At 43.4% G+C, this 27,173-nt stretch overlaps 2 protein-coding genes across 2 annotated transcripts; both read right to left on the minus strand.

The window, feature by feature from the left end:
* Window positions 1-5,371: 5,371 nt before the first annotated feature.
* Window positions 5,372-11,982, minus strand: Krt12 (keratin 12). Its single transcript, XM_048365608.1, has 8 exons — window positions 11,461-11,982; window positions 10,994-11,076; window positions 9,696-9,852; window positions 8,026-8,187; window positions 7,804-7,929; window positions 7,488-7,708; window positions 7,018-7,088; window positions 5,372-5,757 (listed from the first exon to the last, which is right to left on the minus strand). Exons 1-8 carry the CDS (start codon window positions 11,971-11,973, stop codon window positions 5,660-5,662), a joined length of 1,431 nt encoding a protein of 476 aa, XP_048221565.1. The 5' UTR covers window positions 11,974-11,982; the 3' UTR covers window positions 5,372-5,659.
* A 5,791-nt stretch (window positions 11,983-17,773) lies between these two features.
* Window positions 17,774-26,867, minus strand: Krt20 (keratin 20). The gene is made up of 8 exons (XM_048365322.1): window positions 26,330-26,867; window positions 23,463-23,545; window positions 21,677-21,833; window positions 21,218-21,379; window positions 20,884-21,009; window positions 19,460-19,680; window positions 18,731-18,768; window positions 17,774-18,249 (listed from the first exon to the last, which is right to left on the minus strand). The coding sequence occupies exons 1-8, from the start codon at window positions 26,738-26,740 to the stop codon at window positions 18,152-18,154; spliced, it is 1,296 nt and encodes a 431-aa protein (XP_048221279.1). The 5' UTR covers window positions 26,741-26,867; the 3' UTR covers window positions 17,774-18,151.
* Window positions 26,868-27,173: the final 306 nt, after the last annotated feature.

Genomic DNA, 27,173 nt, shown 5'->3' on the forward strand with positions numbered 1-27,173 from the left:
ATCATGTTTCCATGATTGTGAAGAAAACGTACATCTTGCATATTACATGTCTCTATTCTTATAGGCACAGTCAAACATTAACAGTGCCATTTTTAGCAACTAAAATTAACAATTTTAAGATCGAGACAGATGTTGTTTCTGAAAGGCTTGATGTTTTGCATTTCATAAAGTTTAAACATGTCTTCTGAACTTTGTGACACACCATTGTAAATGTAGGCATCCTTTTCCAGGACCTTGTTCATGTTTTACTATGCTACTTTAATAAAAGAAAAATGTCTGGAGATCAAGGGTGCCAAGTTCTTCTCAATGTGTTTTATGTGTCCACATAATATTTTCTTATCAAGTCTTTCCCTTTAGTGTGAGCAGGTACATTAATGTGAGCATCTTAGGATTTTGGAGAACTTATGGCCTGCAAACCTTTTCATTCTCCATACAGATTGGTTTTATGATGTTCACAACTTTGGGGAAACAGAGAGGATTAATAGGATCATCTGCCCATATATCAGGTGAGAGAATGCAACTGTCTGTGAAGAGAAAGACTTAAGATGAAAATAGTTTGTATATTTCTTTCTCAAAATTGGAGTTGCTTTTGGGTGTGTATGAAGAGAAGGGAAAAAAATGTCTCAGGGAATATGCAAATTAGTTAATTAAAACAGCATGGTTGATTTTGTTTTTTTTCTTTCTTTCTATACTAAAGACAGCAAACATTTAGTGCTCTGTCTTCCATGTGTGAATTGATTCAGTGAATCTGTTGTAATAATCTTGTGAGATAGACTTACTCTGTTTCTAGTGCTGGGATTGAACCCAGGGCCTCCTGCATGGTAGGTGAGCACTCTACTGCTGACCTGCACTCCAAGTCTGGGAAGCACTATTTTACCGGTCAGTATCATTTGCTATTTAGTATATTTGTAAGAGCCTGAGTTGTTAAGATAGACTGTACTCTAGACTTTAAATAATGACTAAATCATTACTTACAAACTTTGTTTTATGCTTTATAGAACTTTCTAGAGAGTAACTAGTTAAGTAAGATAGCATTATTTCATTAAATTGATGGTTTAAAGAAGATGTTTGCTTTTCCCTATTTTTGTTTTCCCCTCAAGCCCTGTCTTGCATGGACATTTTAGTATTGGGCACATGTCAAGTGGCTTTTAACAGCCACTTAGAGTCCAGATTTCTGTAGATTCCAGCAGGTGGCACTCTTACAAAGCCTAAAGACTGGCCTCCTGTGAGCCTAGAAATGAGGCCTAGATCCTAGAAACTTTGAGCCACAGTGCCACTTCCAGTTTTCTGGCAGTTCTTTTCCTACCAGGACCTATTTTCAAACCCACTTGTTTTGCATAACTGGAATTCACTTTTATTTTGTGACTACCAGAGTCAGAAAAGCTGTTAAACATTTTTAAAGATACACAAAAGAAAAAAAATAACATGCTCTCCACCCCCCGCCCCCATTTCAAAATCTAAGACATTACCATTCAGCACAAACTGTATTTTCTAGGCTGCTCTTTATACATATAACAAATGCATATACAATTAAAATATTTTAGATTTAGAAATAAATTGTAGGCTGTAATCTTGACTTTTGCTGTCAGGTCCTTTACATGTCTCCTCCTTCCTTCCTTCCTTCCTTCCTTCCTTCCTTCCTTCCTTCCTTCCTTCCTTCCTTCCTTCCTTCCTTCCTTCCTTCCTTCCTTTCTTCCTTTCTTTCTTTCTTTCTTTCTTTCTTTCTTTCTTTCTTTCTTTCTCTTTCTTTCTTTCTTTCTTTCTTCTTCTTTCTCTCCTTCCTTCCTTCCTTCCTTCCTTCCTTCCTTCCTTCCTTCCTTCCTTCCTTCCTTCCTTCCTTCCTTCCTTCCTCCCTCCCTCCCTCCCTCCCTCCCTCCCCCCTCCCTCCCTCCCTCCCTCTTTCCCTTCCTTCTTTTTTTTTTTTTGCCAGTCCTGGGGCTTGAACTCAGGGCCTGAGCACTGTTCCTGGCTTCTTTTTGCTCAAGGCACTATAGCATTCTACCACTTGAGTCACAGCACCACTTCTGGCCTTTTCTGTTTATGTGGTGCTGAGGAATTGAACTCAGGGCTACATGCATGCAAGGCCATATTCCCAGCCGCGTTAGATGTTTTTCTTGTGAGTGAGTTTTTGCCTTGAAGATAGACCTGCTTTTCATGCCTGTTTTGAATGGGGGCTCAGTGGTTTAACGAATGCAGGTTGATGTCTCATGAGGTTATTCTTATGATCTGAAAAGGCTGTGTTCCTTCCCACCCTTTCCAATTTGTAAATTAAAATTTTACCACCAATGTAGATGGTATTTGGTGGCAGGTAGAGGTTTTGAGAGGTAATTTGGTCCTGAGAGCAGAGCTCTAGTGAATGGGATTAAAGAGGCCATAGAGAGTTGACCCTCCTGCATCTGTTGGCCTAATGAGTCTGTAGCTCAGGGGGTTGAACTCAGGGCCTAGACATTGTCTCTGAACCTTCTCCTTCTACCACATTGAGTCACAGTTCCCCTTCTGGTTTTCTGGTGATTCACTGGAGATAAGAACCTCACAGACTTTCCTGTTTGGGCTTGGCTTTGAATTGTGATTCTCAGATCTCTGTCTCCTGAGTAGCTAGGATTGCAAGTGTGAGCCACTGGTGCCCGGCTCCTAGTGGACTTTTGAGTCTGCATCAGGGACTGTGAAAAAGACATCATTTTCATTTATATCTCACCTCCTGATCTAAGGCATTTTGTTATAGCAGCCCACCCAGACTAAGACATGTTGGGCCAATTACCTTTCTTGGTAGTGAAACTAGGGCAAGGTGAACCTAGAACATAAGAAACCTATTCTTTCCTTTGCCAAGTCAAGAGTGTAGGATTTTTTGACAGATATTATTAGAAAAGGACTTACTTAGGCCTTAATGCTGTTCCACAAAGCCTTAGTCACTGGATCCTCAGTAAAAATTTAATGAAATGATTGATTTGTTGTTATTCTTTTTTTTTTTTTTTTTTTTTTTGCCAGTCCTGGGCCTTGGACTCAGGGCCTGAGCACTGTCCCTGGCTTCTTCCCGCTCAAGGCTAGCACTCTGCCACTTGAGCCACAGTGCCGCTTCTGGCCGTTTTCTGTATATGTAGTGCTGGGGAATCGAACCTAGGGCCTCGTGTATCCGAGGCAGGCACTCTTGCCGCTAGGCTATATCCCCAGCCCCTGTTGTTATTCTTATTGGTGTTGAATGCTGGGGCGTGAGCTTGCTTAAGAAGTGTTCTACCACTCAAGGATGCCCCCCCCCCGCCCTTTTGTTTTTATTTTGTTTTGGGAATAGGGTCTCAATAACTTTGTGAGGGCTGATCTTGAACTATGAGTCTCCTTCCTCCACCTCTCAAGTAGCCAGGATTATAGGCATGCACCACCATGCATGGGAATACATTCATGCATGAATACATACCATTAGGCAATGTTGACTTCATGGTTTAAGCTTGCCTCAGCTGACTTGCCACAGACCATGCAATCTAAAAGACCAGAACACAGCTAACAAACTCTTGCACCTCTCCTCAAAAGTTATGCATCGACCACTTCCTCCCACTGGAGGCCAAGAGTAGCAGTAGATGTAGCTCACTGGGGCCCTCCTTGGAGACTATTCCAAGAAGTAATCCATGTATAGGTGGTATGTGACGCCACGGAGTTAGTTTAGATTACCTGGGGAGTGATTGTGGAGAGAAGAGGAAAGGATGGAGCCAAGCTTGAGAACAGAGAAAAGCCTGAGAAAAAGCTCCTCTGAGCGGCCCTGTAGGGGGAATGTTTCCCAAAGAAGGGAATGCTGGAAAACCAAGTTACCTAAACAATTGCCACTGGACTTATCTCTGTTCAAACCTCTTTCTTCAGATTTAGCTGTGAGGAAAGCAGGCGTTATTTAAAACCATAACTAGTTGCAGGTGCTTTTGCATACCGTGACAGCACCATCCTTTGTTCCTAGGGGCTGGAGACTTGGTTCAGGATAAGACCTGGATAATCTGTTTGGGTGTGAAGGGACAACTTCTCTCAGGACATGTACTGGGAGAGGAAGAAGAGATGCAGGCAGAATACTGTGAGATGAATGGAGGACCTGACGCCATTTAGAATATTAGGTGGGCTACCTTATCAAAGGGCTATTTACCGAAGCAAATCAGCTTAAGGAAGCTTCACAAAAATCCCCTGTGGGTTTTGCACTCAGCTCCATTCCTCCTCCCTTCTTGGCTTCCTTAAACACTCTGTGCTCATGGTTCACCTGGCTTCTCCAACCCATTTCAGTTCCAGACAGTAAACAATAATGGGAGCTTTAGATGAATACTTTGTGAGTAGACGTGTAGCTCAGTGGTAGAGGCTCATCTGGACTTCTGAGGCCTTGGGTTCCATCCCTAGCATGCAAAACAAAGAAAACAAAAGACCATCCCTCAAAAGTTAAGTGCCTTCTAGGTGACAGCACTTTCTTGATGTTTTGTGCTTATTACCTTATTATGTCCTCACAAAGTCCACCCAACAGGCAACCAGCATCATCGCTACCATGCGTGCCTTAAAGATGAAGAAACAGAGACCCTCAGAGAGTATGGTGCTTGTTATTAAGTAGGAGAGCCATGATTTCAACCCCATCTGGCTTCAGAGCCATATTTTAAAAAATCATTAAATCCTATTGTTGCTTAGGCTTTTGAATTTGGCAATCTAGATCAAATCACCCTTGATCTAAGCCTATTTACTCTGGCTTAGACTTTAGCTGTCTTCTGTCCCAAACCACAACTTGGCTTCTGTTGCTGACTTTGTGGGTTTGGTTCACTGTGGCCAAAACTCCACTCTGGGCCTCACTGCTGCCAGCTAGGAGGACAAGAGTTGAGCAAGGTTCTTCCCACCCTTGGGACTTGTTATGTGTATGTGCAGTCTCTCTTCTCTTGCCCTCTGCCTGGTTGACTTGGGTATGCATTTAATTCTTTTCTCACAAACAGATTACTTCTTTCTTTATATCTCCTTCCAACTTCTTGGAGACTCTCACTGGGTCACCATTTCTGGGCGATATCTACCTCTGAGCACTTCCAGGTAAAGATTGTCTTAATCATCACTGGCTCTCCAGTTGGGCACGCTGTAGGCTCGTAAGCATTTTCTTAATGACATGAAAGATGTTAGAAAGGGAACAGGGCAACTGTTGTTCCCTGTAGTGGATGATATAAATTGGTAACCTGAATAGGTTGATATAAACAGGACAGAACTTATAGAAGAATCTTCTTAAATGTAATCTCCAACTCCAACATCTTGATGCCCTGTTACCAGTAGGTAATCATTAATATTTGATCTTATTGTCAGAACCAAGGAAGTACACTCCACCTGTTATTGCCATTAGTCTTTTATTAAAGCTAGCTCTATTAAAAATACTACTTCATCAAAGCTCTGTGGTTTAAAAAATGGTTCTGGTTAGCAGAGGGAAGTTTATTGAAAGACTATTCGAGGCCCATAAAGATGGTAGGTGATTTTGGTTTGTAATGAAGTCCAATATGATCATAGGAACTTGTAATGGAATATTGTTTCAGAAGGGCAAAAGGGACTCAGTGGAGATGGGGCAAATACAGAAAATTAAGCAGACCATAGCAGAGACTAAAGTAGGATAGCGTTTTGCTATAAACGTCATAAATTTCTCATTTCTAAGGAACCATAGGGCAGATCTTGTGGAGTTTTATATTTGTTCTTCAATTTCCTGGACTTGGGATGAGACCACTTCACCGTTGACCACCTCCTGCACGATTGTCTTGATTTTTCGGGTTTTATTTGGATCTAAAGATAAACATTGAATAAAGGAGGTATATTAGTGTTTCAAATTTGTTTATTTGTTTATTTGCTGGTTCTGGTGTTTGAACTCTGGGCCTGAGCACTCTCCCTGAACTTCTTTTGCTCAAGGCCAATCCTCTACCACTTGAGCCACAGCTCTACTTCTGGCTTTTTCTGGGATTAGAGACCTGAGTCTCATGGACTTTCCTACCTGGGCTGGCTTTGAACCATGATCCTCAGATCTCTGCCTCCTGAGTAGCTAGGATTACAGGTGTGAGCTACCAGCATCTGGCTGGTGTTTCAAATATTAATCTAAAATTGATTATTGTTGAAGCTTCTGAATTAAATATGAGTATTACAATCCATCAAATTGAAACTTTTGGAAGTAACTTCTACGTTCTAAAAAAAGTGTTTCTTTCAGTGAAAATGAAATGTACTCAGCATTGTCTTCTATATGAATGAACGTGATTGTCTTTCTTTTTCTTTTTCCTTTTTTTTTGGGGGGGACGGGACATCAAAGTGTGAGGCTGGCCTCAAACTCCTGATCCCCCTGTCTCAGCCTTCCAAGTGCTGGGATTACTGGGGTGCACCATCACACGCAGTGCATTAAAAATATATCAAAAATGATTGTGGTGCTTTTTTTTTTTTGCCTGTCCTGGGCCTTGGACTCAGGGCCTGAGCACTGTCCCTGGCTTCTTTTTGCTCAAGGCTAGCACTCTGCCACTTGAGCCACAGCGCTACTTCTGGCCATTTTCTATATACAGGCCTTCATGTATACCAGGCAAGCACTCTTGCCACTAGGCCATACTCCCAACCTTGTGGTGCTTTTTTTTTTTTTTTGGCCAGTCCTGGGCCTTGGACTCAGGGCCTGAGCACTGTCCCTGGCTTCTTCCCGCTCAAGGCTAGCACTCTGCCACTTGAGCCACAGCGCCGCTTCTGGCCGTTTTCTGTATATGTGGTGCTGGGGAATCGAACCTAGGGCCTCGTGTATCCGAGGCAGGCACTCTTGCCACTAGGCTATATCCCCAGCCCCCTGTGGTGCTTTTTAATATCTCTTTGTATAATGGTTTTTCTTCCCTCCTGGTCTGGACAAGGTCTTAATACATTGCTCATTTTGCTGCAAGATTGCATCAATGCTTTTCACTGGCTCAGAGCACAAGTATACTTCAAATTCAAGTTATAGTACTGGTATATACAATGAGAGTTTTGAGTTTTACATGAATGCGTGTGATCCTGACTTACTGTTAGTTGTTCTTATCTGCATACCTTTAGAGGAATCAATAGACCCAGCTTGAGACTTGTTGCCTGACACAAACAAGCTTTCATCGAAGCCATCACTGTAACATAAACCAGATGTGACTTAAGGGGAATTTGTTATTTGTGCAAAAATTTCAAGAAGGTCCCATAAAGCTATGGCAAAACAGATAAGGGATCCCAGATTCCATGTGGAAGGATGTAACTCTGATAGCACTAGGATGGCTGTCAACCTACATTTCCAAATGCTGCCTCTAATGAGCTCCAAGGGAAGTGACCTGGCAATCAGTGGGAGACCTGGTCTCAGAAATTCCACACCCCAATCTCAAATCCAGAATCCCCCCCCTCCAGTTTATAGCCCTGTGACTTTGGGGAGGTTTGCTACAACAAATCGGAATGGTTCTATTGAAGATCCCCCTTCTCCTACTGCAGAGGCCTACTTTAGCCCCGGGGTGGGTGGTGTTCAGTCCCCGGCCACTCACCCCCGGGCCTCCCCTTCTAGCAGCCGGCGGTAGGTCTCGATCTCCAGCTCCAGGCGGGCCTTGACGTTGAGCAGCCGCTGGTGCTCCGCGCCCTGGCGCTCGGCGTCGGCGCGCACCTGCTGCAGCTGCTCCTCCAGGTCTCCCGCCAGCTGCTGCACCTGGGACAGCTGGCCGCAGTACTCGCCCTGGGTCTCGGCCAGGGACTCCTCCAGGGACTTCTTCTGCACGGAGGAAGCCAGCGGTACGGGCCAGCCGTGAGGGAGGGCCGAGGAGGGCTGCCCGTCGGCCCCGCTTCCCCGGCGGCGTCCCGGCCTACCATGGCGAGCTGGGATTGGAGCTCGATCTCCAGGTTTTGGAGCTCGCGCCTCAGGTCGCCGATCTCGCTCCTGCTGGACTGCAGCTGCTCGGTGTTGGTGCTGATCTCCTTCCTGAGCTCCCCGCTCTGCGAAGGCAACGGGGAAGCCGGGGGGTGAGCGCCCAGCCCGCTCACCTCCATCTCCATCTGCCCATGGGTCAAGAGCCTTGGTCTCTGGCTTGCCTTTTCCAGGTACCAGGCCTCGGCATCCTTCCGATTCTGCTCGGCGGCCGCCTCAAACTGCGCCCTCATGTCGTTGAGCACCCGGGTGAGGTCCAGTCCTGGTGCGGCGTCCATTTCCACGCTGACCTCGCCTGGGCCGCCGGCCCTGTAGCTTTGGAGCTCCTGGTACCGCAAGGGAGGAAGAGTGAGGTGTAGGAGTCAGCTGTGAATTCAATCGTGGGCCCCCAATACTTTTGCCCGTCTAGACCTCTTGCAACACAGAGACGCTGAAAATTAATCAGACGCTGTGAAAATCAGAAATAGTAAAAATTAGAGGCTCACACCTGTAATACCAACTACACCAGGGGCAGAGGTTAGGTGGATCTCGAACTGGAAACCAGCCTCCGAAAAGTAAGGAAGACTGTTTTCAAAATACTGGCCGGGGAATGGTGGCGCATGCCTGCAATACTAGCCACTCGGGAGCCTGTGTTGTGGGATTGTGATTTAAGAGACTCTTATCTCAACCACCAAAACGCTGGAAGTGGAGCTGTGGCTCCTCTGGTAGGGCTGTAGCCTTGTTTGAAAAAGCTAAGGGAGAGTGCCCAGACTCTGAGTTCAAGCCTTAGTACCAAGGGGAAAAAAAATAAAAGGGCTGAGGGTACAGCTCAAGGGTTAGAGTGCTTGTTCAAACAGCGGCCACCCCAGTGTTGTAAAGACTTATACATTAATACTAGATATTAAAACCTAAAAGAATCCTATTTCTCTTCAGATTTAAAAAGAACATAAAGAACACAGCGCCCTTAAATTGCCGCAGGTTCTCTGTGTTGTGCCTGTGAATGGAGCTGGTCAGCTGGCAGTGGCTCCCAAGACTAGAATCCAAGGCCCTCACAGGAAGGAGGGCCAGGTGTGTGTGCAGGGACCGGAGAGTTTCCACTGCCTGTGCCCACTCCTGGCTGCAAGGCAGTCCCTGGGCCTGTACACAGACACTGAAAATCCTGTGGAAACTTCTTTTTTTTTTTTTTTTTTGCCAGTCCTGGGCCTTGGACTCAAGGCCTGAGCACTGTCCCTGGCTTCTTTTTGCTCAAGGCTAGCACTCTACCACTTGAGCCACAGCGCGGTGCTGGGGAATCGAACCTAGGGCTTCATGTATGGGAGGCAAGCTCTCTTGCCACTAGGCCATATCCCCAGCCCCCTGTGGAAACTTCTTTAGAAGATGAGCCTTGGTACATTCCGTGTACCACCCTCTCCCAGCATCCTCCCCCCCCCTTTCACACATACACATATACACAGTGGCATGCCAGAGTTCCACATGTGTGTCTCACATAGGGTGCTCAGTTTCTCTAACCTAGCATTCTATGAGATCAGTGGATAATTGCAATAGTATTGTCATTATCTAATAATGAATACGGTAAAAATCAGAAAGTTCCTCTAATTTGTGAAGACTTAGCAGGAACTTCTACCAATGTCACCATGATCACCACCCTTACCATCACCACCACCACCATCATCAACATCAATATGTACAAACACACACACACACACACACACACACACACACACACACACGAGAAATCCAACACCAGTGGCTATTTTACCAGGAAGATAATATATCTTCCATATTGAAACTCCAGATTTACACATTTGAAATGGTAATTTGGGGGTTTGGGGTAGGGGGAGTGAGTGACTCTCACCTCCTCGTGGTTCTTCTTCAGGTAGGCCAGCTCCTCCTTGAGATTCTCAAGCTGCATCTCCAGGTCAGCCTTAGTGAGGGTCAGCTCGTCCAGCACCCTGCGCAGCCCATTGATGTCGGCCTCCACAGTCTGGCGCAGGGAGAGCTCGTTCTCACACCTGACAACCAAGTGTAAAGTGTAGGGAACCAATGCTACCAATTGAACAAGGTGCCTGTTCTCTTCATGGATACTTCATGCCTGAGCCCATGCTGCTGTTTAAAAATAGCTGCATCACAGTGTATGATACACGTTTTCCTTTCATAACTTTTTCCTTTATTTTTTTTAGTACCATATTTTACTGTTCAGATGGAGAAGAGAAAGGTGAAAAAAAAATAGCAATGAGGTGCTGGGGATATGGCCTAGTGGCAAGAGTGCCTGCCTCATATACATGAGGCCCTGGGTTCGATTCCCCAGCACCACATATACAGAAAATGGCCAGAAGTGGGGCTGTGGCTCAAGTGGCAGAGTGCTAGCCTTGAGCAAAAAGAAGCCAGGGACAGTGCTCAGGCCCTGAGTCCAAGCCCCAGGACTGGCCAAAAAAAAAAAAAAAAAAAAAATAAAAATAGCAATGAGCCCGAACAGCAGTGCACCCCAGTAGGTCTCTGGTTGGTTGGTGGCTGTGGCTGACTGAGCACAGCTCTGTAAGTTGGATTTCTAACAGCATCCTGAAAGCAGCTGAAAAAAATGTATTTGGTCCACTTATTTGTCTTCATGATTTAATTTAAAGCCTTGACAATTCCTAGGCACTTTTTACCAAGACTTTAATAAGTTCAGGACCACGATTCCTGCAACCTCCCATGTAAAGTTTTGCAATTCAAAAAGGAAGTCAATTTTTGTGTCTCAGAGGGTGGGGTATGGGAAAGGAGATGGGAAAAATAAAAATCAGTGCGTGGTTAATCTTTCAGGTGAATGTGTCATCAGGAACAATGGGACAGTCGTTAAATGGAACAATCATTCCATCTTACCCCTCAGCAAAATCATTATTCATCCATTCAGATATATTGAAAATTCATGTGTAGGACATTGGTAGAATTGCCAGGTTGAATCATGAGTCATTACAAATAAGATGATCTAGAAGGAATAAGGGACTTAAGATTTTAAAGGCATGTAATGTGAACTGCATGGAGTTACTTTTTAGAACCAAGGTAGGGGTCATGTGAACTTTAGAAGATTGGGAATTGTGCTATCATTGGAGACAGGAAGATGGACTAAGGAGAGGGGTGGGATGGGTCAGTTATTTTCAGTCTATTCTTACTCACTTCATTCTGAAGTCCTCAGCAGCCAGCCTGGCATTGTCGATCTGCAAGATGATCTGGGCATTCCCAATGCTGGCAGAAATGATCTGGCAAGAGCGACACAGAAGGCCTAAAACACTAGCATTATATGAATATTATTTTTAGCATTAAGCTCCAATGGTGTTATTAAATATTTTTTTAATCAAGAGTTTAAGGTAGTTTCACCTTTTAAAAACAATACATCTGTAATGCATTACTGAAAATTTAAGAACATAAACATTTTCCTACAGGAAGAGGTGGAAATGTCTGATATTGTAGGAGACATGATAAAGTGGTAACTTCCTGAGCTGAGAAAATTCTCCAGGTACAGGGTTACTTGACATCTAGATTGTAGGCAATGATCACTGTAAAATATTGTAACAGCAAACAAGAGAAACAATTCCTAAGGACCCCCCCCCCCCCACCAAACACTGAGAACACCACACTCTTACATTATTCCTGAGGTCTTCAATCACTGGGAAGTATTTACTGTAATCATTCTGCGATCCGGAATCACCAGCCCCAGATCCTCGTGTTTTGTACCATTCTCGAATTTTGTTTTCTAGCTCAGTGTTTGATTCTTCTAGAGCTCGGACTTTATTGAGGTAGGAAGCCAATCTGTCATTCAGATTTTGCATAGTTTCCTTTTCTGATCCAGAAAGAAGGCCTCCATCATTGCCAGAGAGAACATACAGAGAGCTACCACCTAAGCCTCCCCCAGATCCCACCCCCAGACCTGCAAAACTCCCTCCCAGGGCTCCCCCATTCACAGTGCCCAATCCTGCCAAGGAACTCGCACAGCCACCTCCGAAGCCAGAACCAGAGCCAAACATGGACACAGCAGAAAAGCCTCCTCCAGAGCCACTTCCAATGCCACAGGTAGAAATGCCCCTTGGTCTGCCTGCCATCCCAGCCTGTGAGGACGGCCGCCGGGACATCCCTGAGCTGTACACTGAGAGCGACATGGTGTTGCTGGAAAGTGAGCCGCAGACTGGGGAGGTAGTGACAGCCAGACAGGAAGCAGTGTCTTGAAGCCAGAAGGGCTAGCCTTTTATATACTGTGATGGGAGATGCAGTTGAAGAGTTCACTTGCTCCATTGGACATAGGGTGCTTCTCCCCCCCTCCCCAGCTCCTTTTTGGCCAACTCAGCAAGTATGTGATTTATGGATAATGAAAATTCATTGGTACAGAAATAATTGAATAGTCATTTCCCTGAAGTATTTGTTGTACCCAAAAGGAAGGTCAATGAAGTAGAATTAGGCTGTCATAAGGAATTTTTCTTCTTTATTTTCAATGCCTATCAGCTCTGCCCAGTGTCTTCTACGTAGCAGGGAAGCTAGGAATGATGCTGAATAGATAAGCCAGTAAATACTTCCTAAACCTTAAGCTTCTTAAAGTTCATTACTCATCTTTCTTGTCTTTTTGTCTAGTATATCTAGTGTGTGTATGTATGTATGTATGTGTGTATGTATGTATGTATGTATGTATCTATCTATCTATCTATCTATCTACATGCACACACAAATGATAGAAATCCAGTATATATAGCTTCAAAAGCATTGCAAAAATGCCCCAGTGAAAGATGAGGATTAAGTACATTTTATAGGTGAAAATGTCATAGAATTTTCAAGAACTTGTCATTGGATGTTGCACAGTTTCTCTTTATGACTCAGAAAAGTAGATCTATTGAACACAGAAAGTACTACATTTGAGTAGACTATTATAGTCATTTCAGCAGTTTTTTAAAAATCAGCCTTTTGTGGAAGAATGGATGTTCTCGTAGACTATGAAGTCATAGTTGAAAGCTTCTGCCCTTAACCTTGTCTCTTGACATTCTACAAGCACATGTTAAGCTACCCTTCCCCCACACGACCTCCACATTACTTGATAGGTGTCACCAGCAGTGTTCCTCTAAGATACAGTGGTTCCACTGTATGTGAAAATAATTCGTGAACAGAGACAACAGAGTGCTGAAATTGAAGTTATATCTTCATGGAATGGTTGGGTAACAGGGGGTAGGACTAACATATTTTTTTTAAGCTGGGAGCCAATTTTATGTTGGAAGGTATACTTTCCAACCATCATATTTATATAGACATTTAAAATAATTTTGCTTTGCATCCACACATCAGGTTTGTTCAATAAACACTTCACATTTCTATTTTGCTATATTATCCTAGATTTATAAGTGTCTCAGGTAGAGAGCATGTTTCCTTTATCATTACTTTTTTAAAGTCTTGAGTTAGCCTACCTTTAGCCTGAACTTTGTCACTGCACTCCTGGAGTTATTTTGCTTGTAAGAACTTAATTCTTAATGTGTTTAAATATGTCACTCAAAATGCATTTGATTGAAAAGTCCTGATTTACAGGTATGCTTTGAGCAAAATTGATTCTGAGTTTAGGTATGAGTGAACAATGTCAGAAATGAAAGAAGCATTTCTCCCTCATTGGCTTTTTTGGGGAGGATGCAGCTAAGTTAATCAGCCCGCATGGGGTGGCGGGTTAGCACAGTTGTTACTGCAGCACGATGTTAATCTTCCAGCCTCTGTTTTAGATGTTTGAGAAGTGAACATAATTTTCTTTGACAGCCATGTAAATGTATAAGCAGGTAAGAATGTTTAATGCAAAAATAATCTTGGGCTTGTTGGTGAAATAATTACTAAAGTGAGACACATGACTAAGCCAGGATGAACTGTTATCAAGAATTACGTCTAGCCCTTGGGAGGCAGAAGCAGGAAGATCACACATAGGAGGCTGGGGCTATATAGCAAAACACAAAGAATTATATCTTATATTTTTGTAGAGTTTGGGGAATATTAAATATGGAGAAAATGATCTATGTAGCACTTAAATTAAATTATTTATGTTTTGGTGGTACTGGAGTTTGAACTCAGGGTCTTATGCTTGCTAGACAAGCACTCTGCCTGATGTGTTATTTTTGAATCTTTAGATCTTTATGCTAAGTAAAGTGTGTTATCTTGGTTAGTTTTCTAGTCTTTGGCTGCAAGATTTTCCTTTTTTTCTTCTTCCTTCCTCTTCCTCTTCCTCTTCCTCTTCCTTTCCTTTCCTTTCCTTTCCTTTCCTTTCCTTTCCTTTCCTTCCTTCCTTTTTTTTTCTTGTCAGTCTTGGGCACTATCCCCAAGCCTCTTTTTGCTCAAAGCTAGGGCTCTACCCCTTGAGCTACAGTACCACTTCTGGCATTTTTTTTCTGGATAGTTTATTGGAGATAAGAGCCTCATGGACTTTCCTACCTGGGCTGGCTTCGAACTTCTATCCTCACATCTCAGCCCCCTGAATAGCTAAGGATTGTTGGTGTGAGCCATTAGCACCCATCTATTGCAGGGTTTTTCATCTGGGATTTTTTTCCTCCTTGAAATATAGACCTGTTGAATAGCATTGCAAACACCTGCCGTATGCAAACAGTACTGGATTGCCTTTGGGCTGAGGGAGCAACAAGCATCCCAAAGCAGCCCAGGGAGGCTGAGTTCTGGACTCAGTTCTGGACTTCGGAGTTCAATGGTTCTCCAAAAGAAGGGGAAGGATCTGTAGTGAGCTGGGAAGGGAGAAAGGAGCCAAGTGAAATAGCAAGGGGAATTTTGGAAGTGAGACTAGGGGAGAGAAAACAAATGCTTGAAGGGGAGAATTAAAATATGTAGACCATGAAGCAGTGTTAAGGCTGGAAATGCTTCTGTGTGTAACCAGGTACCTGAGATTACTCTGCATGAGGCGGATGGGACAAGACATCATTCACAGAGCACCTGGAATGCTGTTGGTCATACTTCAGTTTCTAATCATTTCACACCATTTTCCTATTTAGACATGATGGAGTTCTAAGTAGAAACCATCCCCAGGGGCCTGGAAAGAAGTAGATAACTGCTCTCTATCCTGACCTGAGCTCGAGGGTTTTCTCTGAGTTCCATAGCTCCACTTCTACCTGGATGATTCTATGGAGAGCGACAAGCCACCTTGCTGAGAATTCTAATGTGTGGCAATGCATAGCCCTAAATGTAAGGGCTAATTAATGCATCTTCTCTAGATCTGTTACCCATCAGAAATAGGATTGTGTTGTGGTGGTTCTTGTTGCGCAGTAGAAGTACAGCTAAACAAATCATAGAGAAATGACTGGCAGACCTGGTTTTATTTTATTTTATTTTTGTCATGGGGCTTGAACTCAGGGCCTGGGTGCTATCCCTGAGCCTTTTTGCTCAAGGCTAGCGCTCTACCCCTTTAAGCCACAGCTCCACTGACTGGAAGAACTGGAAGTGGAAGCTACCATCTGGCTCCACAAATAGGCCCAGCCTCACCTCCTTTCTCTGAAAATTTACTTGGGAGAAACTACAAGTGGACCCAAAGTAAATTAAAAAAAAAAAAGGAACTCTTCGTTTCTCTGATAGGAAATGAGTTAAGGATAATACTGCTTACTGTTCTGACCAAGTGTCATTGTTGCCAGATGACAGAGCCCACGCCTCATCAATTTCAAACCCATCTGCACTGGTTTTATATTCATCACATTCATCGTCTCTGGCATATGGACATCAAGGTTTCAGATCATTCTGGAATAATGCCTGCTAGGTGAAAAATAATTCACTTCTAGGAACTCTTCACATGAAAACAACAAAAGCAGCTTAGGGGAAATGAAGAGGTGGAAGGTTAAGAAGGAAAATCGGAGTGAACCCTTCTCATGCTTTTTGAGAAGCAAATGGAAATGAAAATGAGTGAAGATACTTCCTCGATGAAGTCGTGCTGTGTGTCTTGCATGTGATGTCCAGCTTACAATCTGGACACCTGCGACACTGGCGAGAGGTTGGACTAGTGAAGTGGACTGAGAACAGCAACTATAGACAAGCAGATGCCTACTGCAAGTGTGAATCACGTGGCTTGCTGTGTAATTAGTTGTTTAAGAGGGTACATGGATACAGACACACAGGCCCTGAGCTTCAGCCATTCTCTACTACGTGGTAACTGTGACTTTGGAAAAGTGCTTATCTCAGTCTTCCTATATCAATATTCACCTGTAAAGTGGAGATCATATAATGAAAAATCATACCAAGTTGATATTTATTTTATATTGGCACACTCATATGATTCAATCAAGTGATTTCAGCCTCATGGGATTACTGAGAGAATTAAATGACATATGTGTGATTGGCTTATATAGCAAGTGTTCAGTTAATGGTAGACATTATTATTGTTGTTGTTGCTGTTACTTGTGCTGGTACTGGGACTTTAACTCCTCAGGGATTGGGTGCTCAGCTTTTTTTGCTTGCTCGAGCCTGGTGCTCTACCACTTGAGCCACATCTCCACTTCGGTCTTTTGGTGGTTAATTGGAGTTAGGAGTCTTATAGACTATCTTGCTTGGGCTGGCTCCTAACTCCAATCCTCAGAATCTCAGCCTCAAGTAGCTAGAATTAAAAGCATGAGCCACTGTGCCTGGCTCAGGTATTATTTTTAAGTAAATTACATAACTGTCTTCCTACAATAGCCAAATCCCCATTCCTGTCCTTTCAAAACTTCTATAAAAATTTTAAGTCCAATCAATCTGTTTACTAGGATACAATGTTACAAGGCAACTTGATTTTCCCCCATAAACATTCAGAGATAGTTATCACTCACTAGACTGTAAAAGGGGTTTGAGGCTAAAATATGGGTTTGCTGTGTGTGGCTCCTTTAACATCACATAATGCTTTTTGAGGTTTTCCCCTGTTGTAACATGAATTGGTATGAATATTGTTCTATTGTGTAGTCATACAACATTTTGTTTATCCATTCATCGTTGATGGAGTTTAGGGTGCTTCCATTTTTAGTTTTTCTGAGTAATGCTTCTGTGGATAAAAGTGTGTATCAAAGACACACTGTATGAATGCACTTACGTGAAACATCCTAAGCTAGAGCTCAGTGCTTATCAGTAGTCTGTGGGGAAGGGATGGGAACAAGTACTGGTGGATATGAGGTTTGGTGGGGTGATGAAAAATTTCTAAAATTAGATGGTGATGATGGTTGCACAACTCCTTGATTTTACTGTAGACCAAGCTATATGTACTACACCACCAAGTTATGTGGATTACAAAAGTAGATTTCACAGTGTGTGAATTATATATCAATAAGGCTGTTCTTGAAACTGTAAGAAACACATTTCACACTCTACACTCACCAAACAAAGAGGGCTCTTGATTTAAGCAGTTTATTATCAACAGGAGACACTTTCTGCCTTCACAAGGAATTGACTAAATCTCTGCTCTTCATCTACTCCCATTCCCAGAAAAGTGTGTTACATCCTTTTTCTGCACAGGATCTGTGGTCAGTGTTTGACTTAAATTCTTCAAACAGCGGAGGTGAGTTTTAGAAGGCAGGAGAGACCCGGGGAAAGCAAACATAGCTTAAAAGTAACTGAGTCGTGCTGGTTCTGGAAATCCAGTGAGATTAACCAAGAACCTGGCTTGGTTGAGAATCTAGGGGCTTTTAAACGGAAGTTTAGGTCAGGCGCTGAGTGCCTCATGCCTGTAATCCTAGCTACTCAGGAGGCTGAGATCTGAGGATGGCAATTTGAAGCCAGCCTGGGCAGGAAAGTCCTTGAGACTCTTATCTCCAAGAAACTACTCAGAAAAAGCCAGAAGTGGCACTGTGGCTTAAGTAGTAGAGTGCTAGCCTTGTGGCTTAAGTGGTAGAGTGCTAGCCTTGAGTTAAATGGAGCTCAGGGACAGTGCCCAAGGCCTTGGGTAGCTCCAGGACTGGTGCGCGTGTGCACGTGCACGCGCGCGCGCACACACACACACACACACACACACACACACGGAGGTTTAGCAATTCAGAAACAGGAACAACCATTGCAGAGGGGTTTATTTTTAATTTTCATAGGAGAGGCTTTGTGAGGCTGAGCATGATTAAGATGTGTATAATCTCTAATTAGATTCACTCGTGTATAATTGGTGTGCTGTGAGATAAAGATGGCCATAATGATGCTGAGGTTTGCAGCTCCTCTGAGTAAAACATTTCTCTCTCATTACAGAGAGTGATAGGCTTCTTTCTCTTTCTAATGACCAGAGACATTGATAGTGATTTCTGACGGCTGCCTTCTGGAACGTAGCAAAAGTAAGGGCCATTTTCTATCAAAACCCCAGCAGCACCTGCTCCTGATAGCCGTTTAGATACTTTCTTCCACCTCTTTCACTTCAGATGACACAACCTTGCCGTCCACCACTTCCTGCACGACAGTTTTGATCTTTCTGGTCTTCTTTATATCTAAGTGCAGAGTTAACATTAGAGGTCAGTTCAGGCACATCACCACTGGTCTACAAAATTCAAGCAGATGGTTATCCTTTGGTGCTATTTCCATATCTTAAGAAACAATTGGAACCCATTCCTTTTCTTAATCTTACTTTAAAAAAATAAATGCTGAAAATGTATCATCCTTCCCAAATGAAAAATATTTTTTGGGTACTCTTTTCCACCTCAAATGGAAATATACAATCTTGAATTTAGTAAAAAGTCACATTTCCCTTTTGATATTTTCTCTTCAGGATTTTAGGATGTCTTAGGATAGCAATAGCTCTGGCTGAGGAAATTGCCTCTCATATGATGTGTGATAAAAGGTTCCCTCAGGGTTGTTTTATTCATATATGAGTTTTAGGATCCCTGTGTCTCAACCACCTTCTGCCTTTTACTAGGGGCTTCTGAGATTTCAGTGTTCCAGAAAAATACTCCCAAAGTTCAGAACACTTACCTTTCTCTTCCAAATTGCTTAATTGATATTGTATAGTTCTGTGGGGAAACAAAAATAAAGTGTTATTCACATTTTGAAAATGGAGTAATCTTTTCACTTTTCTATTATAAAGCAAAGTCTGAGTGGTGTAGGCCGTTTTCCTATTTCCTTGTGACGATGCTTATTTCAGTATGGAGTGTCCTACATTTTTTTCTCCCTTCCTTCCTTCCTTCTTTCTTTCCTTCCTTCCTTCCTTCCTTCCTTCCTTCCTTCCTTCCTTCCTTCCCTTCCTTCCTTCATTTCCTCCCTCCTTCCCTCTTTCCCTTCTTTCTGTCTTTTCTCCCTTTCCTTTTTTCTTTCCTTCCTTTCGTCCTTTCTCCCTCCCACCTCACTTTCCCTCTTCTGGTTCCCATAGACCTCTGTGGCCTTCTGTTTAATTTACAAATGCTCAATGAGAACTTTACAAAAGGTATTATGTTTTCAGTTATCTATTCATTGTTTAAAAAAATCCACACAAGCATGATCTGTAATGTAGATAGCCATCTCCTCAACCATTCTTACCATAGAGCATGGGGTTCAAAGGCTATGCCTGCTCTTTTGGGTGTGTATATACTTTGGGGGCATATTTTTGTATTGCTGTTATTGTGTTTGTATAACTCAATGTTGGTGCTGGCTCATGAGAGACAGAGAGAGAGTAGAAGAGTATAGCAAATAGGCATGGGCCCAATCCCTCGCTGCGGAGAGCCTTACGGTATGTCTTCTCCCTCCAGAAGGCGACGGTAGGTAGCGATCTCCTGCTCCAGCCGGGTCTTTATGTCAAGGAGCACCGCATACTCATTGCTCTGGCGTTCCATGTCGCCCCGGATCTGTAGCAGTTGGGCTTCTAGGGAGCTCAGCAGTCCCTGGATGGTGGCCAACTGGTTGCTGTAGCGAGCTCTGGTTTCCTCTAGGGTGAGCTCCAGAGACTCTTTCTACAAGATACACAGGGGCTTCTTATCTGAGGACCCGATGGAACTACTAGCTCCATTTTAATTTCTTTTAAAAAGAATTCCCATGAAGCTGCTCTTGAGCCAACTGCATATTTCTAGTCCTTTCTCTCACTCCTCCATCTAGGCAACCTTAGCTAGTCAGTCAGGATTCCCTAGCTTGTGGATTTTCTCTGTTGTTTGAAGCTTCACCCCTGCACATCTCTCAGTGTGCTACAGTCTACTGCTCTCTCAGTAGTTGCTGCCCCACCCTGTGAGGAGGTCACACCTCCCATCCCTTCAGCAGGTTTGGCCAACTGAGCCATGCTCCCAGTAGAAGATTAGACTTCTTCAACCCTATGAGGTCAGGCTGACTCAAGTGATTGTTCTTCTGCCTCTGAAATGCAGGCCAAACTGACAGGTGCCATTTCACAAAAGAGGAGCTCTAAGAGCAATCACATAGCTCAGCCATTGCTTTTTGCTTTCTGCAGAGACTCTGACATGTCCCAGATTGGGTTCTCTTTCAGCCTCTCCCCTGAGGTGAAATGTCACCAATCCACCCTGACTCTGTTGTATGTTACCACAGTGTGATTTGCCATGGGCCAGCTGATTTGTTTAGTTTTCAGTATCATGATTTCTGTTCTCCAACTTCAAAACCCATCTCAGTGTATGTGTGTGTGTGTGTGTGTGTGTGTGTGTGTGTGTGTGTGTGTGTGCGCGCGCGTTTGCGTGCACGTACACATGTGCTTGTCTCAGGGCTTGAACTCAGGACCTGGGCACTGTCTCTACCATTTGAGCCGCAGCTCTACCTCTAGCTTTTTTCTGGTTAATTAGAGATAAGAGTCTTATAGATTTTCCTGCCTAGGCTGGCTTTGAACTTCAGTCCTATGATCTCAGCCTCCTGAGGAGCTAGGATTACAGATGTGAATTGCCAGCATCCAGCCCATGTCAGTTTTTAAGATCTAGTTCACATGCCACTTCTCCTGTGAAATCTTCCCAATCTACTCTTTCCTCTGCATTTGTGGAGCACACTGACCTTTCTTTGATTTTTGTTTGTCTTTTCATTATAATGAGTTGTTCAACTCATTTCCCTCTTTGTTCTGCAAGGAGAGAGGTTATTTCATCTAGGTGTTTGCATGTCCAGAGTTCTGAGCACAGGCACCTAATGAACACACATTGACTGGGCAATGGAAGTTAAATGTGCTTTACCATGCTGAGGTGAGACTGGAGCTCAATCTCCAGGTTCTGGTAGGTGCGTCTCAACTCTGTCACTTGAGTCTCGGTGACTTTCAGTTCTTCAGTATTTACTGTGACTTGTTGCTGCAAAGCTTCAGACTAAAATTACAAGAATGAAAACAAGTTACTGAGGAAAAAGAAGAAGAAAGACAGAAAAGGAAGGAAGGAAGGAAAGGAGAGGAAAGAAGAGGGGAGAAAGGAAACCATGAAGATTGAGGAAGTCAAGAGTGTAAGAGAAAGAAAGAAGAAAAGACAAGTTCTTTCTAGGGACACATTGTCCACACTTGCCGTAGACTTATGCCATCACCTGTCTTTCAAACTGTTCCTTGGCTTCTTGAAGGTTCTTCTGGGCTAAGACTTCATATTTCTGCCTCATCTCATTCATGATTTCACTGAGGTTTAGGCCTGGAGCGGCGTCCACCTCCACGTTGACTGTGTTGCCCAGCTGCCGGCGTAGGACATCAACTTCCTAGGAGAGAGGAAATCTGGATTAAGTTTAGTCTGCCGTACATTCCCAGAGAAGGCTGAGCAGAAAAGACCTAAGAAGTCTTATGTCTTCTTTCATTGGGGATGAGTTAAAAAAATTAAGAAAGAAAATAATAATGTATATCAGGCTTACTGTGGTAAAAGAAGTTCAGGTTACCATCACTACTGTCAAGTTCTTACCACCACCTATTCTTTTTCTTCTCTCAGTTTCTCCTTCTCCTTCCTGTTATTACTGGAGCCATTCCATCATTCCCAATGCCACGTTTGCATTGTTTCTCACCTCCTGATGTTCTTTTTTGAGGAGAGCCAGGTCTTTGTTCAGCTCTTCGATCTGAAACTCCAAGTCTGTCTTCTGCACAGTCAGATCATCAAAGACCTTACTCAAGCCTTGGAGATCGGCCTCCACTGTCATCCGCATCCCCCTCTCGGTCTCAAACCTGTGAATGAATTAGTGTGGAGATAATAGAATCCCTGTGAAGCCATGACAGGAGAGGTAATTTAATAGAATAAGGTAGATTTTGTATATGGTGCATCAGGAGATGAGTTTCAGTACTGTACCACGTCTGCCTTTGTATGGCCCCAACATGTGCATGAGAATCTAGGAACCAGATCATTCGATCTGCAGTTTGCAAGAATGTCAAGTTCTTGCACAGGCTGGTAATCTCAGCAACTTGAGAGCTGGAGGCAGATGTTTCCAAAGTGAAAAATCTTAAAAAGCCATATATCTTCCCGTCATTCTTATATGCCATTTAAAAAACAAATAACTCTAAAAATGATAGTGTAGTGGTTCTCTCAGATGTTGACCTAGTAAAACTGGAATGAATAAATTTCATTGTTTTAGCCTTTAGCTCTGCTTTCTTAATTTCCTTCTTTCCAATGACTTTTAGCATTTAATTTGCTATTTTCTACAAAGAGCTTGTACTGTTAATGTATTGTGTAAAACCACTTGAAGGCACCTTAAAGAACATGGCAGACATCTTAGAGAATCACTGAATAGAGGTAGGAGGCTTTCTTTAGATAACAGAAGGACATTAACACAGAAGGAGAATTCCAAGGTGCTCTGTTATTGCACCAGAGAACAGAATTAGGTTCTATAACCAGGTAGCTATTGAGAAGAATGTTGAGAGAATGAATATGATCAAAGCATGCCTATGCATGTGTGGAAATACCACAATGAGCCCCTCATATTGTACAATATGTGGAAAAAGCAAACGGTAGTCAGAGCATTGATCCAGAATCACCAAATCCTCCAGCCCTCAGTGATGCCTTTTCCCTCCTGGATTTATTTCTAGGATGCCAGCTTCAGACCTGGCAGCTTTGCTGACCTTCAGAAACCTCAGATCTTTCTAGTGTCGACTGTCAGTAAGCTTAAGGGCCTGAGTGTACAACAGTAGGTTGGGGGTATGTCAGTCTGTGACTCACCCAAACTGACCGAGAAAACTTTCATTTATGCTAAAAAAAAGTGAGAAAATGAATGTTTTAGCAATAAGAACCAAACAATGAAAACAAATATTTGAAGTGTTCCTTTACATGCTGGATGACCAAATTTCAAGATTGTGGAGAGAGATGAAAGCTGGGATCGATCACATAGCTTCTAATATCCCTAATTGTTAAGATTCTGAAATTATTTAATGTTTGTTTCATAACCAACAACAATATGGTAATTTTTGTGCATAATGGGCTACTAAAGGGAATTTTTCCTTATTATTTTTGCTGGTCTTAAACACAGGGCCTGGGCCTGAGCTCTTCAGCTTAAGGCTAGCACTCTACCACTTGAGCTACAGTGCCACTTTCGGCTTCTTCTGAGTGGTTTATTGGAGTCTTATGGACTTTCCTGACTGGGCTAGCTTCCAACTGTGATTCTCAGATCTTAGCCTCTCAAGTAGCTAGGATGACAGGCATGGGCCACCTGCACCTGGCTGAAATAAGGAATTCTTTGTTAGAAAATGTTGCCCTGGCCCCAGGTGTGGTAGTACATATCTGAAATTCCAACACTTTGCCATCTTGGACTACACTAGGGGGGGAAAAAGGAAGGAAGAAATTTACCATGATTTTACAATACCTACTTCAGCCTGAAGTCCTCTGCTGCCAGTTTAGCATTATCAATTTGCAGGACACATCGAGCGTTTTGCAATTGAGCATCCCTAATCTGAGAAACACAGGGGAAGAAATGACATTTTCAACCAGGAAGGAGTTTAACGTGGTTGGCTGTATCTTCCTATTTAAGCACAACGATAGCAAAGGTGACTTTCATGTAAAGAATTTCCACTAGCTAGGTAAGAGGAATATTGACATGAGTATTTAACAGAAATAGATAGCATAACATGCAGCTCTCGCCCCCAGAGTTTGGTTCACTTTCTTGTGGTTTCACAAAACAAGTGTTCTTTGAATTCAACGGATTCATCAAACCTGAAAGAAGTATCTTTGACTCAGAACATTTGTATTAGTCACCTTCACCTGCCACACCCCTACTCCTCCTTCACATCTCAGCTTGGACAATGTGACTTCAAGGCAGCCTTCTGGGACAGTCTCTGAACTTAGCTCAGGATCTGCCTGGGCTCTAGTTGCCTGGCATGCCCCTCTTGCATTTATTGCTCTGTGTGGTAATTCCCTTTGCCCATGCCCATTTCCTTCTAAATCACTTTACATTCACACTCGTATTCTCTTGAACCCATCATAATGCTCAGCCCCCATTACTTAGTACTTACTAAGTAATGCCTGAATGAAGGATGGGAGCCATTAGTTGAATGAAGGATGGGAGCCATTAGTTATGCCTGTCATGATGGATAAACTGTGGCTCTTAAGCGGTATTCAGAGGGTGAATTCTATAAGATGTATGTGAATCAGATATCATTACTTAGAAGCTGCTACAGTGACAGGTGTCTTTCAGTAGATTGGGTCCTAGAGAGAGGGCTGCCTTGATATGCTGGATCTACCCAGTTAGACAGATCTAGTGACTGTGCCTATGTATTTGAGGTGATCCCAAATTAATTCAGAACCATGAGCCTTAAGCCAGAAACCTGTGGCTTGCACCTGCAATCCCAGCTACTCAGGAGCCTATGGATCAGATAAGGTAGAAAAAGTCTGTGAGACTTTTATCTCTCCAACTAACCAGCAAAGAAACAAAAACAACAAAAGTGGAGTTATAGCTCAAGTGTTAGAGCACCAGCCTTGAAAGGGGATGGGCATGGGAAAGCCAGGTGAGAGCGCAAGGCCCTTGGTTCAAATCCTAGTACTGAAATCCCCCAAATGGAACCAAACCAAAATATGAGCCTTAAGACAGGCATGGGAGAACATTTAGTTTATTTTGGATGTTTTTGGTGAGAACCTGAATGATCTGTTGACAGGAAGCACTTGCTTCATAAGCTGATGGTTCCTGAAATCTTTTTTTTATCTCCCTGATCTCCACACGCTTTGGGTTTTCATATATAATTTTATTGTTGTTACTAAGGTATTGTACAGAGTGGTTGACATTTCCTAAGATGGCTCTTGAACTTTTAATCTCCTGTAGATTTGAATCAGACTGCGCTGATGTCTATAGTGCAACTCAGGAACGAGCCCTGCAGGGGAGTAAGTGGCCTTTGTTCTAAAGTAGTGAGGTGAACCTTAAATCAGAAATGAAAGCAGAAAGGCACTTTTCTTGATTAGATAAGGACACTGAAGCAAGGCAAACTCTTGGTGTCATGTCTGTCATTTTCATTTAGGAGCAAAGTCTTCTCTTATTCCAGTCCACTGATTAAAATAGAGAATTCCACCTGACTTGGATGACATGGGAGTGGGTTGTGATATGGTGCAATAAATGTGAATTGAGGGCAATAGAACATTTTATTATTGCAGAAGTGGTTTCCAAGCAGTATGGTGATGACGACTAGATACAGATGACATTTAAAAACGCATGCATCACTGAGACTTAGGCCCCTTCTCCCCCCAGTTTCTGTCTTGAATCCCTTTACTACTCAGATGTACTGTAGTCTAATGCTTACACAATATTAACCTAAATTAAAGAAAAAAATAATCTCTGAATAGACTGAAATCAAGAGTGATGAGAGTCAGATGGAAAATTCAGAAATATTATCACATACTTATTAAGAAAAAAACGTCTTTTTAGAGCCAGTGGCTCAATGACTTTAATCCTAGCTACTCAGGAAGATGGGATCTAAGGATGGTGGTTCAAAACCAGTCCAGGAAGTAAGTCTGTGAGACACTTATCTCCAATTAGCCACCAAAAAGCCAGAAGTGGAGCTGTGGTTCCAGTGGTAGAGTATGAGCCTTGAGGAGAAAAAGCTAAGGGACAGTGTTCAGATCCTGAGTTCAAGCCTCAAGACTCTCTCTCTCTCACACACACACACATGCCTACACACACACACCACACTCAAAAAATTATTTTAAGGTTGGGTGTTGATAGCCCACACCTGTAATACTAGCTACTAAGGAGGCTGAGCCCTGAGAATCATAGTTGAAGCCAGCCTGAGCAATAAAGCCTGTGAGAGTCTTTATTTCCAATTAACCACCAAAAAATCTGGGAATGGGGCTGTGGCACAAGTGGTACAGCACTTAACCTTGAGCTAAAGAAGTTCAGGAACAGTGCCTAAGTCCTGAGTTCTCAGAACTGGCCAAAAAAGAAAAATATTTTCAGAAAATTTGTCCTCACATTGTAAGTTGAGACAAAGATACAGATTGTAAGTGGGAGGATAAAGGTATATTCTGTTTGTATTCAGATTAAAAAATTCAAAGCATGACTTTCAGTCATTCTACCCAGTGGGTTGTTGGGAATTTAGCAATAAGGATAGATGATAGGATATAGTATTTTTACAGTTTTAAGTTTCAACCTCATTTGTTTTCCAATGTGCATTTAGACCCACCCCACACATATGCCCTCTTGATTGATCATGCAGGGAAAGGTAAGGTAGACAGCACAGGACACCCGCCTCACCTGATTTTGCAGGTCTTGGATTTGTTTGTAGTAGGTGCTGTAGTCCCGGGTGGTGCTAGGCGCATTGGCTTCGTACCACTGCTTGATCTGCATTTCAAGTCTGGAGTTGGTCTGCTCCAGGGACCGGACTTTTTCCAGGTAGCTTGCCAGCCGGTCATTTAGGTTCTGCATGGCCATTTTCTCACTGCCCATCAGTAGGTCCCCCCCACTGCTAAGATCGCTCCCATAGCTTGTCAGTTGTCTGGAGGTGGAGATACGGGTGCCATGGCCTCCAGCACCCCCATAAACACTGGGTGCACCCCGGAGGCGCTGCACCGTCCCCTTCCTATACAGGGAACTGCTCATGCTGAGAGTGGGACCCTGCGAGGAGGAACTGAGGCTTCGGTGCAAGCTTCTGCTGCTGAACTCCATTGGGGATTCTGAGAGGTAGCGCCTGGGGCTGGGCTGGAGCTGGGCCTGGTGCTGGGCTTGGAGCTGGGCCTGGAGCTGGGCCTGGAGCTGGGCCTGGTGCTGGGCCTGGTGCTGGGCCGGGTGCTGGGCCTGGAGCTGGGCCTGGTGCTGGGCCTGGAGCTGGGCCTGGTGCTGGGCCTGGAGCTGGGCCTGGAGCTGGGCCTGGTGCTGGAGTACACCTATCTAATCTTGGTGGTGTGGAGCTGACCTTTTATGGAGATCACAGCAAAGAAACTCCTCCTCTGTTGTCCTGTCACTTTAGGGCTGTCACAGTCCAACTTGCATGACCTTTTTTTTTTTCTTCTTCTTTCCCCTTTCCCCTTTGTACAACATTATGTGTAATTTCATTCCAGAAATTACCACTAGAGGCCTTTCTTGGAGGCTTTCTTAGGGA

The sequence above is a fragment of the Perognathus longimembris genome, chromosome 17, assembly GCF_023159225.1.
Source record: "Perognathus longimembris pacificus isolate PPM17 chromosome 17, ASM2315922v1, whole genome shotgun sequence".
Lineage (NCBI taxonomy): Eukaryota > Metazoa > Chordata > Mammalia > Rodentia > Heteromyidae > Perognathus > Perognathus longimembris.